Here is a 24,108-nt window from a genome sequence, read left to right on the forward strand (position 1 = left end):
AGAGGGCTTTAGGAGCAGGAGACAAAGGGAGAAAGAGATAGGGGCAGTAGGTGCAGGAGAGAGGGGGGCAGTGGGTGCTGATCCTTTGCACTGTCATATGACAACCTCCTTTTGGGCTTTCACTCAAGGCTGGGACTTGTGGTTCTGCTGCCTCTATCTTTTCTAGTATTGCAACAGGAGCTGGACTACAACTCCCAAAAGCCATTGCAGAGGTGGCAGGTGACCGGGAGCAAGGAGGCCAGAGTCAGCATCTGTGCTGCCAAGTGCTTGAGCGCTAGACCCTGTGAAAGGGCACCGGTAGCACATGCCAAAAAGTCTGCATTCCTGCACGTGCCCCTTAATCTTCCTGGAACCTTTGTAAGTGTTAAACAAGAGTACGTTCCTTTGGGAAAACCCTGCTGTTTGGGATAGAACAACATGGCTGAATATAGAATGACGCTGAATTTACAACGTGATGGTGTCTGTCACTGCCCTTGCCTTGGAGAAAAAGCCCATAAAGTGTGAGGCGGAGGAGACAAGTGGGGAAGTCTGGCAGAGGAAACAGGAATCATAGAGACACACCGATACAATGAGAATCCTTAAAACGAAACACGTTAATTTAGTGAGACGATAGCTTGTTTTAATGATGGTAATACTTGCAATCGGCCCGTTAGTATTGTGTCTTTAGCGCAAAGTACGTTTTTGGTGGGGTTGCACCTGTAGTGCAGTAATGATAACGTGACCGCTTTCCAGAAGAGTGGGATTGTCTTGGATAAAGGGGGATAAAGCCATCTGAAGCCAATATATAAAAAGTCTAGCATTATATTTCTAGTAAAAGGAGGTCTATTCATTTATTTAAAAAAAATAAAAACACACCGTTAAAATGTAATATCCTACCATTACCAATACAGGTTGACTTCAACCTCTGTTTTTAACCCTTAGCTACTCCTTTAAAAGGTGTGTGTGTGTGTGTGTGTGTGTGTGTGTGTGTGTGTGTGTGTGTGTGTGTGTGTGTGTGTGTGTGCGCGTATATATATATATATATATATATATATATATATATATATATATATATATATAATATATTATGTGATTATTACCTATTGTGCTTTTTGGCTTACAGGAAAGCCAATGTATGTCGCAGTGTGAGATAGCACCTTTATGAAAAGCTGGCATTTGTGGCCTTATCTTCCAAAAATAGTTGGACAAAAGCACTTATTCAATATGATGTGACGCCCTTTGCCTGTGCTAAATAAACTTGTAGTCTCGATCATTTCTATGGAGCTTCTCTAATACAGGTGAGCCGCTCACGGCATGATGAACATGGGGATGAACGTGTGACACCGTCCTCCATTCCTTTATCAAAGTATTGGGCGTCCTCCTGTGCACTTTTCCATCTATTGGGGTTATTCATTAAACCGCGATAGTGCCAATCAGGACACTATTGCATGGAAACGCCCACTTAAGTCACTGGGGGTTTCTGTGTGGCAGTGCCCCGTTCGGCACTATCACAGTTTATAAAATAGCCCCAGTGCTTCATAGTCACCTGTCAAGCTGAAAGCAGCAATTTCCCATATGACACACCTCTTTTTGGGTGATGTTCACAAGCAGGGGGCACCTCCCTTTGGACTACAAAGGACTTACTTACATCAGGAGACCCCATGGCTCCTGAGATATTTTCTTATATTCCATTCCACCCCTCCCAAAATGTCCACTGAGCCTCCAAGCAAGAGTGATTGCACTGTGGGAAGCAGTATATGTCATAAGAAATGGGACAGGCATTTTTAGATTCATCATAGAAGGGAACTAGTAGATGAAAAAAGAGAGAAAGAGATCATGTGCATATACTTTACATGCATACCTGTACATGAGCACATTTCCCATACATCTCAGGTGTGCTCCTTTTTGTGCACAGGTTTCTTATAGACATGTTGTATAAAGGTGTGTTTGGGGTGGTATACTGATGCAGCGGCCGTTATTCGAACACTTCACGCGTCATGTACATCGGAATCCCGATTTGAAACCGCGGGATGAATTCCAGCCTTCCCGCACTAAGATGCGAGCGAGTTTTAGTGTTCTGGCTTTCAAAAACATGAAATTGACACAGTAGCACAGTACTGTACACATTACAATTCATCTATATAATTGCAAATGAAGAAACAGAATCCATGAAATTCAAACAAAACATCCACGATAAGCGCGGGTGCCTGGGGCGATTGGCCGCGTTCATGCTGCGTGGGGAACAGCAGAGAACTCAAAATCGGCGCCGAGATGTATTCGAATAACGGCCGCTGCATCAGTATGTAGCACTTGAGACTCCAGCAAAGTCTCTGCCCTCTAATAACATATATATATATGTGTGTGTATATATATATATATATATATAAAAGAGTTGCTTTCACTTTTTGATGTGTATCTAATGACCCAGACTCACACAAACATGTGAGAGTCTTTGCACGTTACCTGTAATTGTCCCTGTTCGGGCATAGAACAAGCAAGCATTTGACACATATGCCATTAAATAGTTCCATGCCACCAACCTGGCCTTTCCTTACTTGGTTTGTGGCATTTACGTTGCTGGAGAGCAATAATGTCTTGTTTACAAAGGGAGGATTAAGAAGCTAATGTAAATACAGGACCCTGCCTTGTTTTGGCTAATGGAGAGACGCTGTTACTGTTTTTGCTGTAGGGTGCATATGGTGTTGGAGTTAGCTCTGTTATGTTACAGAGCGAAAAGAGCTGTCAACAAGTACAGGAACCAGCGACAAAACACCAGGCAGGCATGAGCACTTGTTATGTCATCAAGATCAGGATGGTTTAAAGGGGGTGGGGGGGTACAGATCAATTGCCCCAGGAAGCCTCCATTTCGCACAGATTGGTGGTGATACATATTTTGTATGTTCACACAAACCACATCCACCTTATTGGTGCTGGTAAAGTCATCAACAATGTACAAAGCACAGCAACGTGTACCTCTTACACTGAACAGTTAGTTAATAGTTGGGTCTAAGATTGCAAAAGGTGCAAAGTTCATTTCATAAACATACTCAATCATTTTACAAGAAATTGGTAAAGGTGCATATATAATAGCCTTTTTTTTTTTTACACTAGCAAACTTTTGCACCAATATTAAAATATGTGCGTGTCTTCTCAAAACTCATCAAAAACACTACAAATTCACTACTTGTGCCCCATTTATTGTCTCTGGAATATAATTACATTTTGATCAAATATAATGTGCTCGGCGACTTCTTAAAGGTATTGGGAAAAATGAATAAGACAGGGTGCTGGGAGATGATTTACAAACATAGCAGTTTTGTGTGATTTCTCTGCGGATTATGAATGTTCAGTTTTCACCAAGTTTGGAAATGTGGGGAATGTTTTCATTTTTTTACTCAAGCAGTAACTGTTCCATTGTGGAAATATGCTGATATGTGGGTATGTGAAATGCATATATACAGTTAGGTCCGGAAATAATTGGACACTGATACAAGTTTGTTATTTCGGCTGTGTACCAAAATAAATTCAAGTTACTGTTAAATAATGAATATGGGCTTAAAGTACAGTCTTATCAGATTTAATTTGAGGGTATTCACATCCAAATTGGAGGAAGGTTTAGGAATGACATCTCTTTAATATGTAGCCCCCTCTTTTTCAAGGACCAAAAGTAATTGGACAATTGACTCAAAAGCTGTTTCCTGGACAGGTGTGGGCTATTCCTTCATTATTTCATCATCAATTAAGCAGGTAAAAGTTCTAGAGTTGATTCCAGGTGTGGCATTCACATTTGGAAGCTGTTGCTGTGAACCCACAACATGCGGTCAAAGGAGCTCTCAATGCAAGTGAAACAGGGCATCCTTAGGCTGCAAAAAAAAGAAAATCCATCAGAGAGATAGCAGGAACATTAGGAGTGGCTAAATCAACAGGTTAGTACATTCTGAAAAAAAAAGAACGCGCTGGTGAGCTCTGAAACACAAAAAGGCCTGGGCGTCCACGGAAGACAACAGTGGTGGATGATCGTAGGGTCCTTTCCATGGTAAAGAAAAACCCCTTCACAACATCCAGCCAACATCCAGCCAAGGTAGGCATATCATTATCAAAGTCTACCATAAAGAGAAGACTTCACAAGAGCAAATACAGAGGGTTCCCCACAAGGTGCAAACCATTCATAAGCCTCAAGAATAGAAAGGCCAGACTAGACTTTGCCAAACAATATCTAAAAAAGCCAACCTGTACCAGAATGATGGGAAGAAAAAAATATGGAGAAGGCTTGGAACGGCTCATGATCTGAAGCATACCACATCATCTGTAAAACACAGTGGAGGCAGTGTAATGGCATGGGCATGCATGGCTTACAATGGCACTGGGTCACTAGTGTTTATTGATGATGTGACAGAAGACAGAAGCAGCCGGATAAATTCTGAAGTGTATAGGGATATATTGTCTGCTTAGATTCAGCCAAATTCAGCAAATTCATTGGACGGCGCTTCACTTTACAGATGGACAATGACCCAAAACTTACTGCGAAAGCAACCTAGGAGTTTTTTAAGGCAAAGAAGTGGCATATTCTGCAATGGCCGAGTAAATCACCTGGTCTCAACCCGATCGAGCATGCATTTCGATTGCTGAAGACAAAACTTAAGGCAGAAAGACCCACGAACAAACAACAACTGAAGACAGCTGCAGTAAAGGACTGGCAAAGCATCACAAAGGAGGAAACCCAGCATTTGGTGATGTCCATGCGTTCCAGACTTCAGGCAGTCGTTGCCTGCAAAGGATTCTCGACAAAGTATTAAAAATTAACATTTTATTTATGATTGTGTTCATTTGTCCAATTACATTTGAGCCCGTGAAATAAGGGGAATGTGTATGTAAATGGTTGCTATTCCTAAACGTTTCATACAATATTTTTGTTCAACCCCTTGACGTAAAGCGGAAAGTCTGCACTTCTATTGCATCTCGGTTGTTTCATTTCAAATCCATTGTGGTGGCGTACAGAGCCAAAATTATGAAAATTGTGTCAGTGTCCAATTATTTCCGGACCTAACTGTACGTCACATTATATAGTTAATTGGAAATCTGCAGTGTCAATAATCTGAACCTGTCAAACTACCCATTGATGGAAGATATTAAGACACTGAATGGATCCGCTAGGAAGATTAATGCTATATACCCAAATCCATTACCTGTACATTTGTACTGTATAGATCATTACTAGGTCCACATTGGTGGTATTATATCTAATTAGGCAGAGAGAACCATCTGCACCTAGCTACCAGCTGACCTTGGTGAATATATATAGCTCATACCTATATCGACGCAATTCATCTTTCTATATCCACACATATGTTCGGCTACAAGCCAATAAGATTAGGTGTATCTGACTATGCCCTGGGGCATACATACCTGTAAACATTTTTGCTGTCTCCACTCTGGGGATTTTATGATTTCCTTCACTCTACATATATTGGACACTATCTTCGTGTTTGTTTTATTAATAACATTTCATTATTTTTTTTAACTGTGACATTGAGCATTTTTGATTTCCTCACCTCAGTGATTTTTTGTGGGCAATCCACCATATCCGGTCATCCATTGGGGATATTGGAATCCTGTTACACGTATTATCCTTTATATATATATATCCTCTGACAATGAGTGCATCATTATAGGACCTTTTGTGACCCCTTGGTCACGTTCAGTGTGTTATATATTTGACATTATTCCCTTTGCACCTGATGTTACGATATTTTGTCTTTTGGCTGGGCTGTTTGTCACCACAAAAAGAAAAAAATGAGAAGCGCAGACAGTGGGGGTTGTGATTAAACTAATGTACTTTATTAAATAAACTTGTCCCAAGGAAATCCCTCTAGGACAACAGTGATGGAAAATCAATACATAAATAGTAATTAAAAATAGTGCAGATGGATTGGATGTACGGTAACAGTTGGTCGGTGTCCAGGGGTTTGAAAACGGGAGTAACCCGATAGATAGTCTTAATCCTGTAGGTTGTGCACTGCCCGGGCAGGTATTAGTGAAGAGGGGTACCCCAGGGTTGAGACAGTATTGGAAATGCTCACCCTTAGATACTGCAGATCCTTGACGGTCCTGTTGTCCCTCAGGTCACAAAAAACCGCTCCGGTGCACACAGTTTGAATGTGCTGCAACTCGCGATAACACGCAGCCCTCCGGGTGTCCGGGTCTGATGTCACTTCCGGCTGTGACGCACAGACCCTTCCCGGTAGTCTCTGGGCTCCGTCTCTCAGCGCTCCTCCTCCTCATGGTTACCAATGACCAATGACCATATAGACAGCCCAGCAAGTGGTATTGTCCGCTCCTCTCAAACGCACTGTTGGCAAGCAATTACCCTATTGCTCCTCCTACGCGTTTCACCAAAAGGCTTCGTCAGGGATAACGTCACACCATATGCCTTCATAATTTATAGCCCAGTTTATGTATAAGATGAATGAGCCACTAATTGGGCATTTAAGTGATTGCAATTAACTGGGCTATAATTTATGAAGGCATATGGTGTGACGTTATCCCTGGGCTGTCTATATGGTCATTGGTAACCATCAGGAGGAGGAGCGCTGAGAGACGGAGCCCAGAGACTACCGGGAAGGGTCTGTGCGTCACAGCCGGAAGTGACATCAGACCCGGACACCCGGAGGGCTGCGTGTTATCGCGAGTTGCAGCACATTCAAACTGTGTGCACCGGAGCGTTTTTTTGTGACCTGAGGGACAACAGGACCGTCAAGGATCTGCAGTATCTAAGGGTGAGCATTTCCAATACTGTCTCAACCCTGGGGTACCCCTCTTCACTAATACCTGCCCGGGCAGTGCACAACATACAGGATTAAGAATATCTATCGGGTTACTCCCGTTTTCAAACCCCTGGACACCGACCAAGTGTTACCGTACATCCAATCCATCTGCACTATTTTTAACTACTATTTATGTATTGATTTTTCATCACTGTTGTCCTAGAGGGATTTCCTTGGGACAAGTTTATTTAATAAAGTACATTAGTTTTATCACAACCCCCACTGTCTGCGCTTCTCATTTTTTTCTTTTTGTTGTCACGTTCACATTAGGGACTGGGGGTTCCCTATTACTAGAAGCTGCACACACCACCAGGTTGTGATTACCTAAATTTCATCTGTACATTACTTATATCTAGCAAACCCTTATTTGCACCGGACTGGTTCATGTCACATGATTTTTTTTTTTTTTTTTTTTTTTTTATATTTTTTTGCTTTTTATTTTGCTTCAGTGCCCATATTCAAATTAACATCCCATTCGGCGCTTTTACACACTTTTTTGTTTCTTCTTGTTGTTTGTCACCACGTAGTAGTAATGGAAGATATTAAGGCCAATTTTGATGAAGTGATTCTAGTGCATAAGATACGTGTAGGGGCTGAAAGTCAGCTGAATCGGCTATACATTGTCTTACAGCACCAGAAGGTATCTGATATAGTAACAATTGCCCTAAATAACAATGAGAACTATATGTATCAAACGCCTGTGTCCCGATGCACATTCAATATTGACTATTACCTCTGCTTCTGACTAACATATTTTCTAAATGTGCAAAACAAATATTTAAGTTAAATCTATTGGCCAGACGGTTAGGGCACATAAGGCTAGGGGAATATTATCAGTGATAGAATTGAAAAAGTAACAACCCAATAAAAATAAATATATGTTCCAATATTTTCTTTTTGTGCAGCTATTCTCTTTCCTATTGCTCCATATAACCGCTCCAAATGTGTTCACTAGTGCACTCTGGGTAACACTAGTGTCAGAACATCTTGTTCTCCATCTACTACTAAGAAATGCACACCATATTTTAAATGTTATAGTGTACATAAGTGCTGTTTAGTAACCAATGTTATCCAGATTAATTTAAGGGCCACGATCTATACTGGTCTATTCTATTCCATATCACTACAGATATCTCACCCTATGCAGGTATCTCACACGTAGTAGATCTTTCATCACGTTACGTTGGAATCTGAAGCTGTTTATAAAAGAAACAAGTTAGCTCTTTTTTTTTTTTTTTTTCCAACAGTTTTTATTAGGCATTGTGTGAAATACATTGTATACAGAATAAACAATATTTTGCCTAATACAGGTTTTTCTTGTTTTATAGACAGAAAGAGGGAAAGACTCAACGCTCCCCCGACCTTCAAGTGTGGGTCGGCAGGGTTGGCGTGAGGGTCGAAACAGAGAGAGGGGGGGGGGGGAGGGGGAGAAGAAGTGATGGAGAGATGAGGAGGGGGGGGCAGGGTCTGGGGAAGGGAGGACCCTTCCTTCTCTGACCATTGTACTGTACTCTTCCACTACTGCTGTCTTCTACTGTGGGAATGGTCGTCACTAATCTGTCATACGGGACAGCCACGGTTCCCATGTATTGTAAAAGGGCTCCGTTTTCCTTTTTAGAAAAGCCGAGAGCTTTTCCATTAACATGACTTCCTGTATTCTGTTTTTAACAGTTTGCCTAGGGGGGGGAGACACCTTCTTCCACGAGGCCGCCACCGCACATCTAGCCGCCGTGAGAATGAAGGAGATCAATTTACTTGTTGGGCGGTCAATGTTCTCGATTGGCCTGGCCAGCAAGTAGGTCAGCGGATCAATGGGTATTGTGAGGTCTGTGACCTCTGTGATTAAAGTCTGTATGGTTTCCCAGTATTTCTGAATTTCTGGACATGACCACCATATGTGGGCCATGTCACCCTTTTGTCCGCAGCCTCTCCAACATAGGTCTGAAGCCAGAGGGTAGATTTGATTTATTCTAACTGGGGTGAGATACCAGCGAAACAGTATTTTGTAAATATTTTCTTTGATTGTGGTACATATGGAAGTTCCTGAGGCTGATTCCCAAATACTTTCCCAATCCTCTTGGTCTATAACTATGCCCAATTCTGCTGCCCACTGGAGCATGTAGTCATGAACTGGAGCATCTGTTGCTCTTTCTAGTTCTGTGTATATTTGCGTTATCAGACCTTTTTGATGCGCTGTCTCTGTGCACAGTCTTTCGAAGTTCGTCAGAGGGGGAAATTCCAACGTTGGTGATATTGATTGGACGTAGTGCCGAATTTGGAGATATTTGAAGACATTCAATCCCCGTATTTCGTATTTGCTTTGTAGCCTTTGGTAGCTCAGGAATTCCCCAAAGCTCAGGAAGTCAGCAATCGCCCTTATGTTTTTGGTTGTAAATTGCTCAAATTGTCTGGGCTCACATCCTGGTGCGAATTTGGGATTTTGGATAATTGGTATGAGTTGAGATTTGGTGGTTGTGAGCTTGAAGGTTAGCTCTTTTTTAAAGATGGCGCCAGCCTAGATCAAGCAACTCGACATAAGTAATGTGATTTGGGTAGTGTCTATAGGAGCTACCTTTTGTACATGTTATAATGGGATGTATACAATTCTGTGCCCGTCTTGCTGCATTTCTGCCTTTATTTGCACCTAAAAGTCCACCAGGTCTGTGGTGGCATAAGCATCTTTTCTAAACAATCTCTATGAAATACACATACCGCAACAGAAAAAATTATGTGTTTGCGCTAAAACACACTTTTATTCTCATTCATCTCCCTTGTGAGTCCCAAGTTATCTTAGACCGTTTATTTAGGTGGAATGCTGTGTAAGTGGACGTTTCTCTGTGGTTGTAATCTATAAACCTAATACCTTTTGTGCTATGTTGGTTCTGACACAAGGGAGAGAAGGGATTATCATTATTCATTCTCATATTGTACTTATATACTGTATGCAGTGTTTTATAGTGTATGTATGAAAACATGCATAGTCAATAATAAACTGGGTGAATAAATAGTATGCTAGATAAAGGGATCCTATAAATGTATACTGTAAACACGAAGATAAGCCACTTAGCCAACACATGCCCAGCCTTGCCGAGTGTGGTCCTGCCCTGCCTGCTCCACCAATAAAAATACATAATGGTGTGGAATCAAAAGCAGAAGAGCTTTGAGCTATGGTAGGAAGCTAAACAGTAGCAGCGGTTTATTAAATATAATATTCCAAATCAATTTCAATGTTCTCATAAATCAAAATGAGAAGTGATGTAGCAATCCAGCTTCAGTGGTGGATTTCAGTCATACCACACAGGAGCTAGGGTGCAATCCTGACAATACATTTCTGGTACTGTGGTATGAATAACAGCTTCTGGAGAGGTGGAAGTAAAAGGTGGGTACGATAAAGGACAGGGAGATAAAGTGGTTTTCTCAACATCACATGTATAAGTGTCTCAGACCTACAGTACTAGGTTATGAGTTCAAACTCCACACCTTAACCACTACACCATGTCTCCTCTGCAGCAACTTTTAGGGGGTATTCTGTAAGCTCCGTTAGCGCTGTATCGTGTGATCCGCACGGAAAGAAACATTGACTTGAATGGGGCTCTCTGTGCAGATTGCACGGTTCAGCGATAACGGAGCTTACAGAATAAGCCCCATAGTTTGAATATGTTTCGTTGATTCCTTTAACCTGGACAGAAATTTAAATGGCAGTTACTCGCCACAGCTTTGGCACTTCTACTGTACGTACAGTGATTGTAAATACACTTAATTGTGTAAATGTACAGTGGATCTCTAAGCTTCCAGCATGCATGACAATTAAAAACTGGTTAGTCTACTTTACAAATGACTCATTGGTAATAATTACAGCTTTTATTTACATGGAATAATTTCTGAACTTGTTTTGGGATTGTCCACACTTTGCATTGATATAAACATTGTCCGTTTTACAAAGCCGAGTACTTTTAACACATTTTCTGTTTAAAGGTGCAGTACCTCCTAAAACCAAAGTGAACTAGTAGCATTTACATGATTAATGGGTTCGATATAGGTGACTGAAATTAAAAAAAAAAAAATGGGAAAATAGACGAGTCTTAATTATTTTAGATAACATTTTAAACTTTTAATGTCTCCATTTGTTACCAAATGCTGGAGAGTGTTTTTTAAATCTTAACATAACCTCTATTGCAGTGATTCCCAACAGCGAATTTGTGGGTTGTTTCCAAGGGGTTCGTCACAAAAAAACATGCATAGTGGGTTCCTGAGCCCGTGTGGGGACTGCGCACTTTGTAAGGCCCAAAATTGCACCTTAGCGTGGGTTGTGTAGCTGTCAATTACAGGCAGAGCTTCAAACAGGTTTGTTAGCAATAGTCTGAGTAAGTAATTAGTATTAATAATAAGGGGTTCACTGAACAAATATTTTCAAGTAGGGGGTGCACTGTGTAAAAAAAAAAAGGTAGGGGACCACTGCTCTATTGTAATGAAACTATATGTATAGTTCCTGCTTATACGGGTACATTTATTATCCTGACTGATCCCGGTAAGAATTTCAGAAACAAGAGGGTCCCCAGAGCTAAAAAATAACGTGGTTCAGCTCCTCCTGGTTCAAATTCTGGGAAAAAACAAGTAGGGAGGATTGCTGCTTTAAAGTAATTAGGATTTTGGGGGACACCTACGGGATTTAGACGACTGTGTAATTCAGAGAATGTCCCCAGTGGCCATGTAAATGGCATTGCCAGCTTGCATAATTTCTGAGATTAGAAACTGGGGCAAGATTTCGGTATGGTCTGGGATAAGACATTGTTTTATCCTTGTATTTCTCTTTGGCAACCAAATTCCCTCAGCATCGGAAAACAGAAGGAAAAACCCCCCACAAATTCAGCCTTTAAAAACAAATAGCGTTTGAAACGGTTTGTCTGTGACAGCAGATGCAAGAGTTTATTGATTCTCTCCTGCCTGGGAATCTGTAACCAGAACTCGTGACATTTGCTGATGCTAAAGCCATGGTGTGATATTTACTTTTAGTTTGTATTCAATAAATAAAGCCTTTTTTTTTTTTTCTTGCCTCTCAGCAGTAATTGAAACAGAAAGCAACAGAGCAGGCTTTAAAAAAATAAAATGTATAGACTGTTTTTATTGTTCATGCTTCAGCAGTCATTATAGGCAGCTGTCACCGCCTGGTTGTATGATTGATATCACAAATCAGCTGGATTCTACTTACAATAAAAATGTTTTGAAATGGCAGTGGTCATCATTTTGATGGCAGAGGTGGGTTGGGAGATGTTTACTCCTGTTGTGTTTTTCCCCCTCCTATTCTCCACATGTCTATTTCTCGTTTCAGTCTCCCTTTTGAAAGCTGTCTGCATCTGTATGTATGTCACACATTTTTGACTCACTTGATGTCCATTTAAATTTCGTGTTCAGACAATTGGGGACACGTGGCTGGCTTCCTCCTTCCAGTTTAGTTCTGAGCTGTGGAGTAGAGAGAGGAAGAGACGGACACTGCCGTCAGAGCCTTCTTTGTGGTGCAGGCAAAGTGGGAGCAAAACAGAATGTTCCGTATGGCTAGATTATTGAATGCATACACATATCACATCTAAGTCATTGTAATGGAGGCACATCTGCCATTTGTGAAATACTGCCTTATGGTTTCACCAAACTCTGCTTCTCTAGTATAGATTTATGAGAGAGAAAACTAATAAGCAGTCTTCTGCCATGAGACATATCTGGCACGGGAAGACACCTTACAGTCCATTTATTTCAATAGGCTGTAATGTATTCCAGCACTGAAGGTGCCATGTAGTAGAACACTCCTTAGTAAATATGGCCCACTTTCCCCTTTTATAGGATTAGAAATACTAACTCAAGTCACCAGGTCACTATGTTATATTACTTTCTCTCTGCATCTTCTTTATTGGCTGTAATTCACCTTGTTTTTACTTGTGTGTGTCAGAAAACCTGTGGTTTATTTAATCTCACCTGGCCCCAGTAACTCATAGCCCTCAGTACATATTATTACTTTGTGCTTGAAGTTCTTTCAAGGTTAGAATCAACAAAATAAAAATCCCTTGGAGATACAGTAGGCTAGTGGACAGGTACAGCAGTTCTGACTAGCAGCTGGTTTAGCTCACACGGCTAGAGCCAATGCCCAGAGTAGCAGAGGTTGTGGGTTCTAATTCTGGTGGATCTGACAACAGTCTAGTCATTACGTAGGTGCCTTAGCCATGTTAACTCAGTATAGTTCTTATGGACAGCCTTTTAGGAAGTGTGGGATGTGACTCATTTAAATATACTTTGCATAGCCATTAGCATATGCTTATTTCTCAGCACATACATCTCCTTAATTTTTATGGACAGAGGTCTGAGGTGATATATATTCGACTAAAATGGAAGAGGCAGTGAGTAAAAAAGGTTTAAGGCAAGAGAGAGCAGTAGCTGTGAAAGGGGTGGAGGAGAGACAGTTATGGGTAGAGCGCAGAACACGAGTGAGGGCTACCAAAAGATCAACGCTGATATGTAGGAAGGAGCAGATGAGTGGAAAGCCTTAAAATGTAAGGAGCAGAACTTTGTAGGTGATCTGAAATTTGATAGGAAGCCACGAGAGGGATTTAAGGAGGAGATGAACAGAGAGAAAGTAAAGTTATTCTCGCAGCAGAATTTGACAGATTGCAAAGGAGAAAGTTGTGAGGCAGGGAGGGAGCCCTGTTATCAGTATGTTACAATAATCCTGACGGGAGAGAATAAGGGCATGAATTAGAGCATGGGTGCACAAACCTTTCCCCGTGTGCACCCCTGCCTGCTCTCCTCGGCCCCTCGTGCCATCCTCCCCTGCTTGACCCTGGTGTCAAATGACGTGCAAGGTCATGTGACCTCACATCGCCATGGTAACAGGTTACTAGGATGACGCATCGCTGGAAGGGAAGGCAAGTGTGTTATAGAGGCCTCGCGCGGTCCCCCGGCATTTAATTTAAATGCCTGGGGGGAGAGCGCGGGACCTCTATAACTACCGCCCCCCCCCCCCCCGAAAATCTAGCGCCCCCAGTTTGTGCACCCTGAATTAGAGTTTTAGCAGTAGATTGACAGAGGCAAGGGCGAATCTTGCCAATATTAGGGAGGAAGAAAGACAAATTGTAGCCATGCCGTGAATGGAGAAGGAAATGGAGCCAAATGTTACTCCTAGGCAACATGTTTTGGCAACAGGATAGATGGTAATACTGTTTACTGTGATGGAAAAGGGGGATATTAGGCCAGGTTTAGGGAGAAATATAAGGAGATCAGTTTTAGAAATATGAACTTTAAGACGGCGGAGCAGCATCCACGAGGATATAGCCAGGAGGCAATCCGAGACTTGGGACTGGATTTCAGGAGTGAGTGAGGGTAGGTTGGATTGATATATCTGCATATCATGTATATAATTTCATGCATCCCCACCCCATGGGCTCAGAAAAAGAGATATGGTAAAGCAGCACTTTAAAACAGATAAATATTAGGTCTACCATATTCATTTTTATTGTCCCTCTTAAACCAAATGATTAGCCACAATTGCCGAACAAACAGCAAACCTCACATTTTGATTATTTTCAGCTCCAAATGATTGCCAAATAAAACAAACATTACTTTATAAAGTAAAATTAAACCAATTTAAATTGTATTTTAATGCATTCCCAGCTCGTCATATCCCCCCGTATGTAAGTGCTGCTTTAGCTTATATTCTTTACTAGTCCAAGGGTCTTTGAGGGATGGGAGGGCCTGAAAGTGCATAAATATACCCTGTATCATGGTCTACTAATTAGGGTTGCCAGGTGGCTTCTCCAAAAATACTGGACACAATGGTCAAAGGTGCGACATGCTCGAGACACATACACAGACACACACCATTCACACCTCTCCATGCAGTTTCCTCCTCTCCTTGGCCCACCCCCAGGCTCCTGACACCTCCTCCTGATTGGTTGCTGCTGGGTAATGCAGCCAATCGGGGTGAAGGAAGCTGCCCAGCTCCCTAGCAACAGCCCGGCTCTCTCCCTACTCAGGGAAATCCCGCAGACCCCAAGCCGGTCAGAACATAGTGCTTACCAAACATCAACTTGATTGAGTGGGACTGTTCTCAGGTGTGGATGTGGAGTTATGCTGAAAGTATAATTACCATAGCTTTCAGTCTGTTAGATACTGTAGCTACGCATACATGTAAGAGGGCTGGTGTGAGGCCCTTATTAGCGGAATAAATCATCGCTTATTAGACTTAGATCTTATCAAGTATTTTGTATCCAGTTTTTCATATGGCATAGCACTACTTAGTAAATATAGGCCTGAATGTTGTCATTGCAGTGACAAAATGAACAATGTAAGTTTAATAACCCAATATTACATCCAAGTGAATGGGCTGTAAGGTATATTCCACTGCCGGAAGGAGTCTTATGCCAAAGCAGCGTTTAGTAAAGATGGCCCTCAGAGTCTTCCTCATTTATTGTACGAGAGAGAAAGCGATTTTTCGGATAGAAAGCACATATATGTTTCTCACAGGAAAATGATTAGATGGGTTATAATAAAGAGTTGTAATGACCTTATATGTCTTAGTATGGTGCAGTAAAGAATAATCTTAAGAGAAAAGAAATCCTAGAATAGAGATTTATGCACTAGGAAGGCCCTTCACTGGCCTAGCAAAATAAATAAGGAATTAAGCAGTGCTTGGAAATACTGAAAGCTACCCTTAACTGAATGTGTAAATGTGCAGTAACTATAGGGTATGAGAATCTTTGATGAAGCATTCTTTATTGCAGCATTGATCCAATGGGAAAACAGAATATCTTGTGTAGCACATCAGTGGACTCGCTGCAGCAAAAGCTTATTGCACTGCAGTTGTTTTTTTCAGATTTTTTGTATTCTGAATAGCCCACAGTTAACCAGTGTTGGATGTATAAATCAAATCAATGTGTGGCAGGTCCCACCAGCAGGGCCATAGTGACCTGGATCCTTTTAGGTAGATAGCCATATTTGTTGTACGATATATGCAATAGCACAGGTAGCATTTTTCATGGATTCATTCTGTTGGACTATGTATCATGGAAGAGACTCTGCGATGTGCAGACACCCCCCCACGATAACTCTTGGCAGGACCGTGTTGCTTACATTCTAACACCATCATAGGTTAAGGATAAGTGCTGGGGCGCCGATGACTCACGATTTCCACGTATTAGAGATTGTTTTGCAGTAATTGCTCATTAGATGTGCAGGCTGGATGCCCAGTTTTCATTGTAAGTGTTGTTACTTGCTTCTGAAACTAACATAAGTGAACTTCAAACTCATACTCATTGAAGTGAATACTGTACATGGTCACCCATACTCACCATTCTTTTTTTTTTTTTTTTGACAATACTGAAGTCCCTCTTAATATTTAGCATTTTTGACCTTCAGTGCTCATCACAATGTCCTCTGGCACCTGCCAGACACCAACAGATAATTCTGGCAAAGAGAATCCCAAGCTGGTGGAATCGAACACCCAAAGTGTTAATAGGTGACATTTAACCCAGCTCAGGTTATGACCATCTGTGCAAAAATTACAAATACATCTACATAGGTTTCATTTTAATGTAATATGTTTGTTCTATTAGGGGTTCTTGGTCCCTTAATGTCTAGACTTGAAGTTTGTCTGTTCTGAAGTTTTAGCCCATCTTTTCATTTAGGGGCCCTGGAGGTTGGGGGCCAATACAAATCAGTATGGCCTGTTTGTAAGAATGGCCTGTTTTGTAAGTGGTGCTTTAGTTAATATTTTTCAAGGACTCTTGACGGATGGGGGTATGAAACTGTATTGTCTTTTATTTTGATGGCGCAGCATTTTTTCCCGAAGCGCAATGCTGATTTATTTATTTTATTTATTTATAAACTGTTTTACCAGGCAGTAATACATTGTGAGTTACCTCTCGTTTTCAAGTATGTCCTGGGCACAGAGTTAAGACAAATACTGATGTGGGAGGGCGTAAAATACCGTTGTATCACAAAAAAGTACTTATATGTTAAGACAAACTGAGACAACAGGAAGTACCTGCCCCAAGAATCTTACTATCTATCACTGTATACATATATTTAAAACCAGAGACATAACATAAAACACAGACAAAGCTCAGTGCACATCCAGAAAAACTTATATACGGTACAGTGCCTAAATATACATGTATAAATAACTAATAAATAAAATGGTCTTTTAGTTTAACATTTTGGCCAAATTGTTGTAAGCCCTTGAGCCAAACTTCACGGCAGACCACGTTAAATACATATTGCCATGCTCAGTAGCACTCCTCTGTGAAACTTATATGCTTATATATATGTTGTGGGTATTTTGGGGCTTCAATTTGAGATGGAAGGTGTTCTGTATGTATTAGATGTTAGTACAGTACTGTAGTTATGAAAGGTTAAAATTCCAACAATCGTCTTCTCTGTGCATGCAGTGGGACCGAAATAAAGGGAGAGCTCCCTGCCATATTCATAATTCACAATATTCGTAATAGTGTGTTGTATTATATCAAGTGTCCAAACATCACAACACATAGAATTTCAAGTGACATGTAAGGACATATTTATTAGGTGGTGCACTGATGGAAGACACCTGGAGCCAGAAGATGCCTAAAAGCCCATTCACTCATATGTAGGCCCATATTAATCAAGTGGTTCTATTCCACTAAAGCAAAAGCCATTTCTGAAAATGTGTATATATTTAATGCAACTAATACTCCACCATTAACTCCTTTGCTGCCACATGGGCCTATGAAGCAATGGATTACAAGAAGCACAATGTAGCAGGCTTTTCTGACACCAAAGAGGTTTAGTAGACTGAAACAGGGAGTCATTTGTTTCCAGATCCTAGCTATCATATTTCCATAATATTTGCTATTTTCTGACATATTGCCTGTTTTTTTTCTCCCCCCCTTCCCCAGAAAAGGCCTGCCTTCAAGTTCGACATTTACTCTGGAAGATAGTGCCTACCAAACATCTGAACAGAGCACACAGGAAATGGACAATGACAATGCATCCGTTTTGGATGTCTACCTAGTAAGTTTTTGCTTCTCCTATAGCATTAAGCAGGGCTTATCATCTGGTATCCCTCAGGCAAGGTGCAGCATCAAGGGAAGCTAGCACAGCCCTGCCAGAAAGCACAGGGGGAAGGAAACCATACGGGCAGGGGAGCATGATTGGCAATGCAGATGATTCTATACTCTGTGCATGAGACACAAGTGAAACACTCACTTTATTGACTAAATTTAGCACGGGTTGAACTTGATGGACCCAAGTCTTTTTTCAACCTCATCAACTATGTAATCTAACTGTATATACACCACCCTGCTAGCATTACTAAAAGTGGCCTCATGTGACACTGCTGATAAAGACTTTGACTCGACTTGACTTGGCCAGTGGATAGCACTGGCACAGAGCAGAGTTTTTCCTCATTGCTAGTGCACTTATGACTATATCCAATTTTGCCCAAATCACAGTCGTCTTGCCAACATACGTATTAAACCACCTGTTTTTTCCTTACCTGCTGAAAAAACAATTGGTTGAAGAAATTGATAGCGGGAGTTAAATAGGGAACAAGGACACTTTTACACCAGTTTGACGTTGAGCCACAAGTTGTTATGTGAGGGAGTTGTAATGGAAGCAAAAGTAGTCATCTTAACTCTTTGGATATCTTATAGCAGTGCTGATCAGGCCTCAGGAACCTCAGTCAGACCACATTTTGGAGATAATTAACCCAGGTTCCATTCTGTAGAACCAAGATTGAAATGCAAAACAGTAGTTGTACTGTGATTCATTACAGGAACGCTCAATTATTTTAAATTGCTGACTAGCACCAGGGTGTTGGGGAATTAAGCCCCCCCCCCCCACCCCTCCTCATGTGTGTTTTAAACCATAGATACAATTCTAAAATGCATTTTAACAAATGTGTTTTACCACCTTTTGCACCAGTACTTGTTTTCATTTCAAGCCATAGCGATACCATGTCAAGTATCTTTAACCTGATTTGTGATACAACATGATGGAGAGCGATCCCATGCATACAATTGATATCATTTTATACACGTTACAGTTATTGACTACATCAATTACGCAATAACCACTCTCCACATTCAAGGTTGCTTTGTTTCATTCTTCTACAGGTGCGCCCAACAAGTATTCTTAAACCTGCCTTAAACTTGCCTTGGAAAATCTGGGGCTATCACCAACAAGATCCAGGTACATGCTGGGTACATGCTGCAACATTTCAGTGACATTTCTGCAGAGACTAATGGCCCATCGGATTAACACCGCAGGGGTCCCTGGCAGTCCAGGGACCCCGCTGTTAATCCGATGGGCCATTAGTCTGTCTGCAGAAATGTCACTGAAATGGGCCTTGTTGGTGATTGCCCCAGATTTGTTTTAGAATACTCGTCGGCGCTACAGTATTTAGATTCTAAACAGGCTGCGATTGGTCAAATGGTGATATGTGTTTTAACATAAGACGGGCCATCATTTTGCTCTTTTAAAGAGGCAATCCAAGCTGGTAATTTGTTACTATAGTATTGAAACAGGGGGTCTCCAGAGCTGAACCCCATTAATTTCAGCTCTGGGGGCCTCCTGCTTCTGGAGATATTTTCCTCTGTAGGGGGTGCCGGTAGCTGCTCCGCTCGGCTATCAGGGTTCACGTAATGGGGGGACTTTTAAAACTCCGTGCCCTGTGGTCCTATAGGAAGCCGTGACATCATCAGGTGCGGCTTCCTATTAGCCCGCGTGTCAACACGGGAGCTTTAAACTTTGCCAAGATACCGGCACCCCCTTTGTTGGTCTGTATCTCGAGAAGCAGGGGGTCCCCGGAGCTTAAATTAATGCGGTTCAGCTCCAGAGACCCCCTGCTTCAATCCTATGTTTAAAAAAAAAACAGCAGAAGAAAACCACAAATAAGTGCATGAATTGCCCGTTTAATGGAGCACTTCCTTTTCTGTTTTCTTTGCTGAAACCGTTGGTGTTATGCTGCAGTTGGAATTGTGAGATAACACAATGGGATGCCACAGACATTGTTAATCACCGCCCTGCTGCTAATCTGTTTAGCTTTTTCTCTGCACTCTGTCTACGTTTATTCCAGGATATTATGGGTGTGAGCTGTTGAGTTCCTTCCGTATTTTCACTAGCATGAAGTCAGGTTTGAATAACAAATAAAGAGAAGTTAAAACACACATTAGTCAAATATAGGTTCTCACGGAAACTCCCGTTGAAGTGATCTGCACTATAACACTTTGACAAGTAATCTCCACAGTATCTATACTGGTCATGAAATTGCCCTAGCGCAGGCGTGCAGATTTACTACAGGTTCAATGTTGACACCTTAAAGGTATTAGTAATGGGTTTCAGTGCACTTTAGCCTCTGTGATACTTCGAGTTTCACAAATCAAAGATGCCTACTTACTCGCACTTCAGAGGACAATAAGCCATTCACGTTCCATTCCATGCAGTAGCTCCGATGATGTGCATGCACATTATTTAATAACGGAAAATCAAATTGCCCATCAAGCCCGGTGTCCTGTCTCCAACAGTGGCCAAGTACCTGTAAGCTTCAAAACGGTTGGACATGATGGTGCTAAATGTAAAACCCGTGGCAAACTGCCTTTAGTGCCTTACTGTTTTGACGTCCCCTCACGCTAGTTTGATTTTGAGTACTACAGTATGATGCAATAGTGTGCGCATATGAAATGAAACCAAGAAAAGCCGAAATGAATACATATATTTTATATCATAAATGTATCATTCATCATAAAAACACACATATACCAGGAACATACAAATCAAAGCTGTCTAAAATGACACTAATAAATAATACAATAGAGCCCAAGCCTCGTGGAGTAAAAGGGTGTAAACACTCCACGAGGCTTGGGCTCTATTGTATTTATTAGTGTCATTTTAGACAGCTTTGATTTGTATGTTCCTGGTATATGTGTGTTTTTATGATGAATGATACATTTATGATATAAAATATACGTATTAATTTCGGCTTTTCTTGGTTTCATTTCATGCGCTCCTATTTTTGTTCTTTTGTTTGCCGAGCGCGCCCCGCTGATCACGGGAGACGAGGAGCTGCGGGGTGGAACCAGACAGCCGAGGGGGGAATCACTTGGAGGGACAGCGCGCTCAATATCACTATTTTTTCAATAGTGTGCGCATACCTACTGTACATCAATCAAATATAATGATACAGCACATTGTTAAGCAACAATGCCATCTACTGTTGGATTGTGTGCAGTTTGTGCTGTTGCTGCTCCCTAACCCAGTATCATAACCAACAGGAATGTCCAGCAGTAGTGGTTTCTTTATTTGTTTTTAATCCCTTTGCTGCCAGAGAAAAAAAAGTAACACATTGGGGAGTATTCATTAAACTGCATGGTAACTCCTACTGACTTCATCTCAGTTGAATTGCAATTACAGAAGATTGACAACTGTAAATTAATATAGATTGGGGTCTGTGTATCAAGGACATTTTGACACCAAATTTTAACACTGGGGGGTGGAGGGAGGTGTTATTGTGCCTCAATGCCACAAGTGCACAGTAACTCCCATTCAAGTCAATAGGCCTTGAATAGACATTTCATATGGTGTCTCTTAGTATCAGCGAGTTATTGTCGCTATTTTGCCACCTGTGGGCGCTAGCTTGTGCCAATCGAAGGAGTGGAGATGTAGTGACTCATACATTATAATGTGATACATCAAGCGCTGTATCTCATCACATCATTTTCCCAATTTCCACCCCGTGTGAGTTGGCATACGACTTCCTGGCTTAGTATCCATCAAATGTTTCAAGCTTGAACAACAAGCGTATTACTACTTAGGCCTCGGGCATGTGCCTCGGGCCGCGCTGATCCGCGCTCCTGTTCTGCCTCGCCTGCTCAAACTGGAGATTTTTTGTGCCCTGGCAGGCGAGGCAGTGAGTGCGCTTTGGGGGCGGAGCGGTAGGCGGGGCTAGTCCCTCGCTCCCATTGGCTGTGAGCGGTCACGTGACCGCTCCTCCGCATCCCTGAGCGTCAAATTTTAAATTTGCCTGTCTGCTGAAATTTTCTGAGTCTCCGCACGCGTGCGGAAGCAGCTGCTAAAGCCGCGCTGATGACAGATGCAGGGGGTAAGTGCATCTGCTCAGCGCGGCTCAGCACGGCTCAGCAAAGCTTAATCTACTATGTCCCAGGCCTTAGACTGAGTCCCCGCTGGCGCTGAGCACGCTCATGCTTGGAGAGCGCTCCAAGCATGAGCGCCGGGTGTCCTAAATGTACGCGCGGGGGGTGGGGAGGCATTGCGGGTAGTTGCGCGCACGGGAAAGTATAATTTTTTTGTTTATCTAAGCGCCGAGCATGTGTGCACCAGCGCACACGCGCACAGCGTGAGCGGGGACTTACATATATCTATATATGTAAGTAACCGCCACAAGCGCCGCCCGCTCAGCGCTAGTGGAGACACAGCCTTACTCTTTGGCAAGCAGAAAAGAAACATTGCCATGCACCAAGAAGCATCATACTTTGCGTAAATACACCTTTGACCCACAAGGGTACAATGTGAGATTTGAATCGCCTCCCTAGAAGTGGTTTGCTACCATAAACATCAGAGGCAAGAATGTAGAAATGTGTAATTCTCACTTTAAAATGTAATTTCCCGTCTTTGCACAGAAGAGATGAACAAAAGAATGAGACTTCTGCTTCCCTCCTACCTCCTCAGTTCATCCATTACTACTCTGACACACAATCTGCTGTTTTCTTTTACCTCTAGAGTCACTGATTATACTCCCACTGATGCTGAAAGCCAGTACTGTATGTCAGGTTTTTAATGGAAATCCAATGCATGCTTTTTGTTATCGCGTAAATTATAAGCAGCTGGATTTCACAGTGTTGATCAGTTATAAAGGGTAATGTACTGACTAGTGACAAAATAAAAGCCATTTTCTTATGGTACTTAACACCCAGGTATTCCTGCTCAATTATTATTTGCATTATACTTTTCAGGTACTATTGAACATGTATGGGAAGCATAGATGTAAGTGTACAGTCTCTCTGACATGTACAAGTTTTAATACATCTGAAATATGCTTTACAGTGCAGTACTTTGCCTATACGATAACGGTCTTAAAATGATTCAACCCAAAATATCAAACACAGTGCAGTCCAATAAAACATTGTTCGTAATCAAAAAAAAGAGCAGTGGCGTTTTTCTAGGAAGAAGGGAGGCTAAACCCTCGTCAAAAAAAAGTTAAATGTATATCTTAACTATATATTTAATCTGTAAATGAAGAGATGTGGTAGAAAAGAGCATTGATTTATCCCCATTCATAATAATTTCTTAATCACTATATAAAGTTTTATATTGATCACCCCCAAAAAGATGCCAGATATCACGCACACATCCCCGCCCCCCCATCAGTGAGTTTCATCACAAGAATAGCTCTGACCAAGAATACATTGAAATGCCAGAGAATAGAACCTTAGCAAAGATTCTTCCGGATTCCAAGATACAGCTAAACCTGTCACTGCTAGAATGCCCTGTGGCGGCGCAGTGACAGGATTATGGCTGCAGCATTCATTACCATTCAATAAAAGTGAAGTGAATACATTACTTACCTGTGTGTTATCCCAATTCTGACCATATTAAATCGGGCCAGGTGAGAGTGGCAATGACTAGTCACTGAAGATTTAATGAACAGACTAGTACGTCAATGCACCCCCTTACCCGCAATGCTGACTTAAAGCAATAGAATCTCCTAGGCCTCATTATTTAAGCAAAAATGTCAAATGCCTTTTATTATGCCTAAATAACCCCAAAGTGTTGATCCATACAGTGTATATCTTCTCACCTTTGTCCTTAGTACGAGCTACATGTCTTTCTTTTTGAGAAACAGACCTCCCTGGTGGGGCCACTGTATTTGTCAGGGGAATCCAGCGCTTTATTTGCAGTCAAATTGAAGCTCCGAGAGGCCTTTTTCATCCTTACTTCAATGCGCCAATTAAATGTTCACCTATTGCATTATGTGAATTTGAAATGTGTTTCTTTGAAGTCGGATACTGGAGTTATTTCTTCTTCTGCAGACTTTGTAGCCACCCGAGGGGTTGTTTAACCCTTTGCGTGCCCCAAGACGTGGTCACTCCATAATGGAGTCTGGCACTTCAGGGGCCCCAAGACGTAGTGGGTGTGTCATGCCCAAACAGTGCTATTGTACAGCTGTGACCTCATCTTGCGTTCCCATGAAGCGCAGGATGCGACCAGGTGTATAGGGAAGTGGAAGAGAACTCCTCTTCCGTTTCCGGGTCACCTGACTTGCCTGAGC

General features: G+C 41.8%; 1 protein-coding gene across 6 annotated transcripts in view; it reads left to right on the forward strand.

Moving 5' to 3' along the window:
* PIP5K1B (phosphatidylinositol-4-phosphate 5-kinase type 1 beta) overlaps positions 1-24,108 on the forward strand; it is a 159,128-nt gene that overhangs the window by 133,914 nt on the left and 1,106 nt on the right. For all 6 annotated transcript variants that reach the window (XM_075597595.1, XM_075597570.1, XM_075597561.1 and 3 more), the window contains one exon: positions 17,720-17,834. In XM_075597595.1, coding sequence (XP_075453710.1) covers positions 17,720-17,834 — 115 coding nt within the window. The remainder of the gene's footprint in view (positions 1-17,719; positions 17,835-24,108) is intronic.

Source organism: Ascaphus truei, chromosome 1, assembly GCF_040206685.1.
Source record: "Ascaphus truei isolate aAscTru1 chromosome 1, aAscTru1.hap1, whole genome shotgun sequence".
NCBI classification, from domain to species: Eukaryota; Metazoa; Chordata; class Amphibia; order Anura; family Ascaphidae; genus Ascaphus; species Ascaphus truei.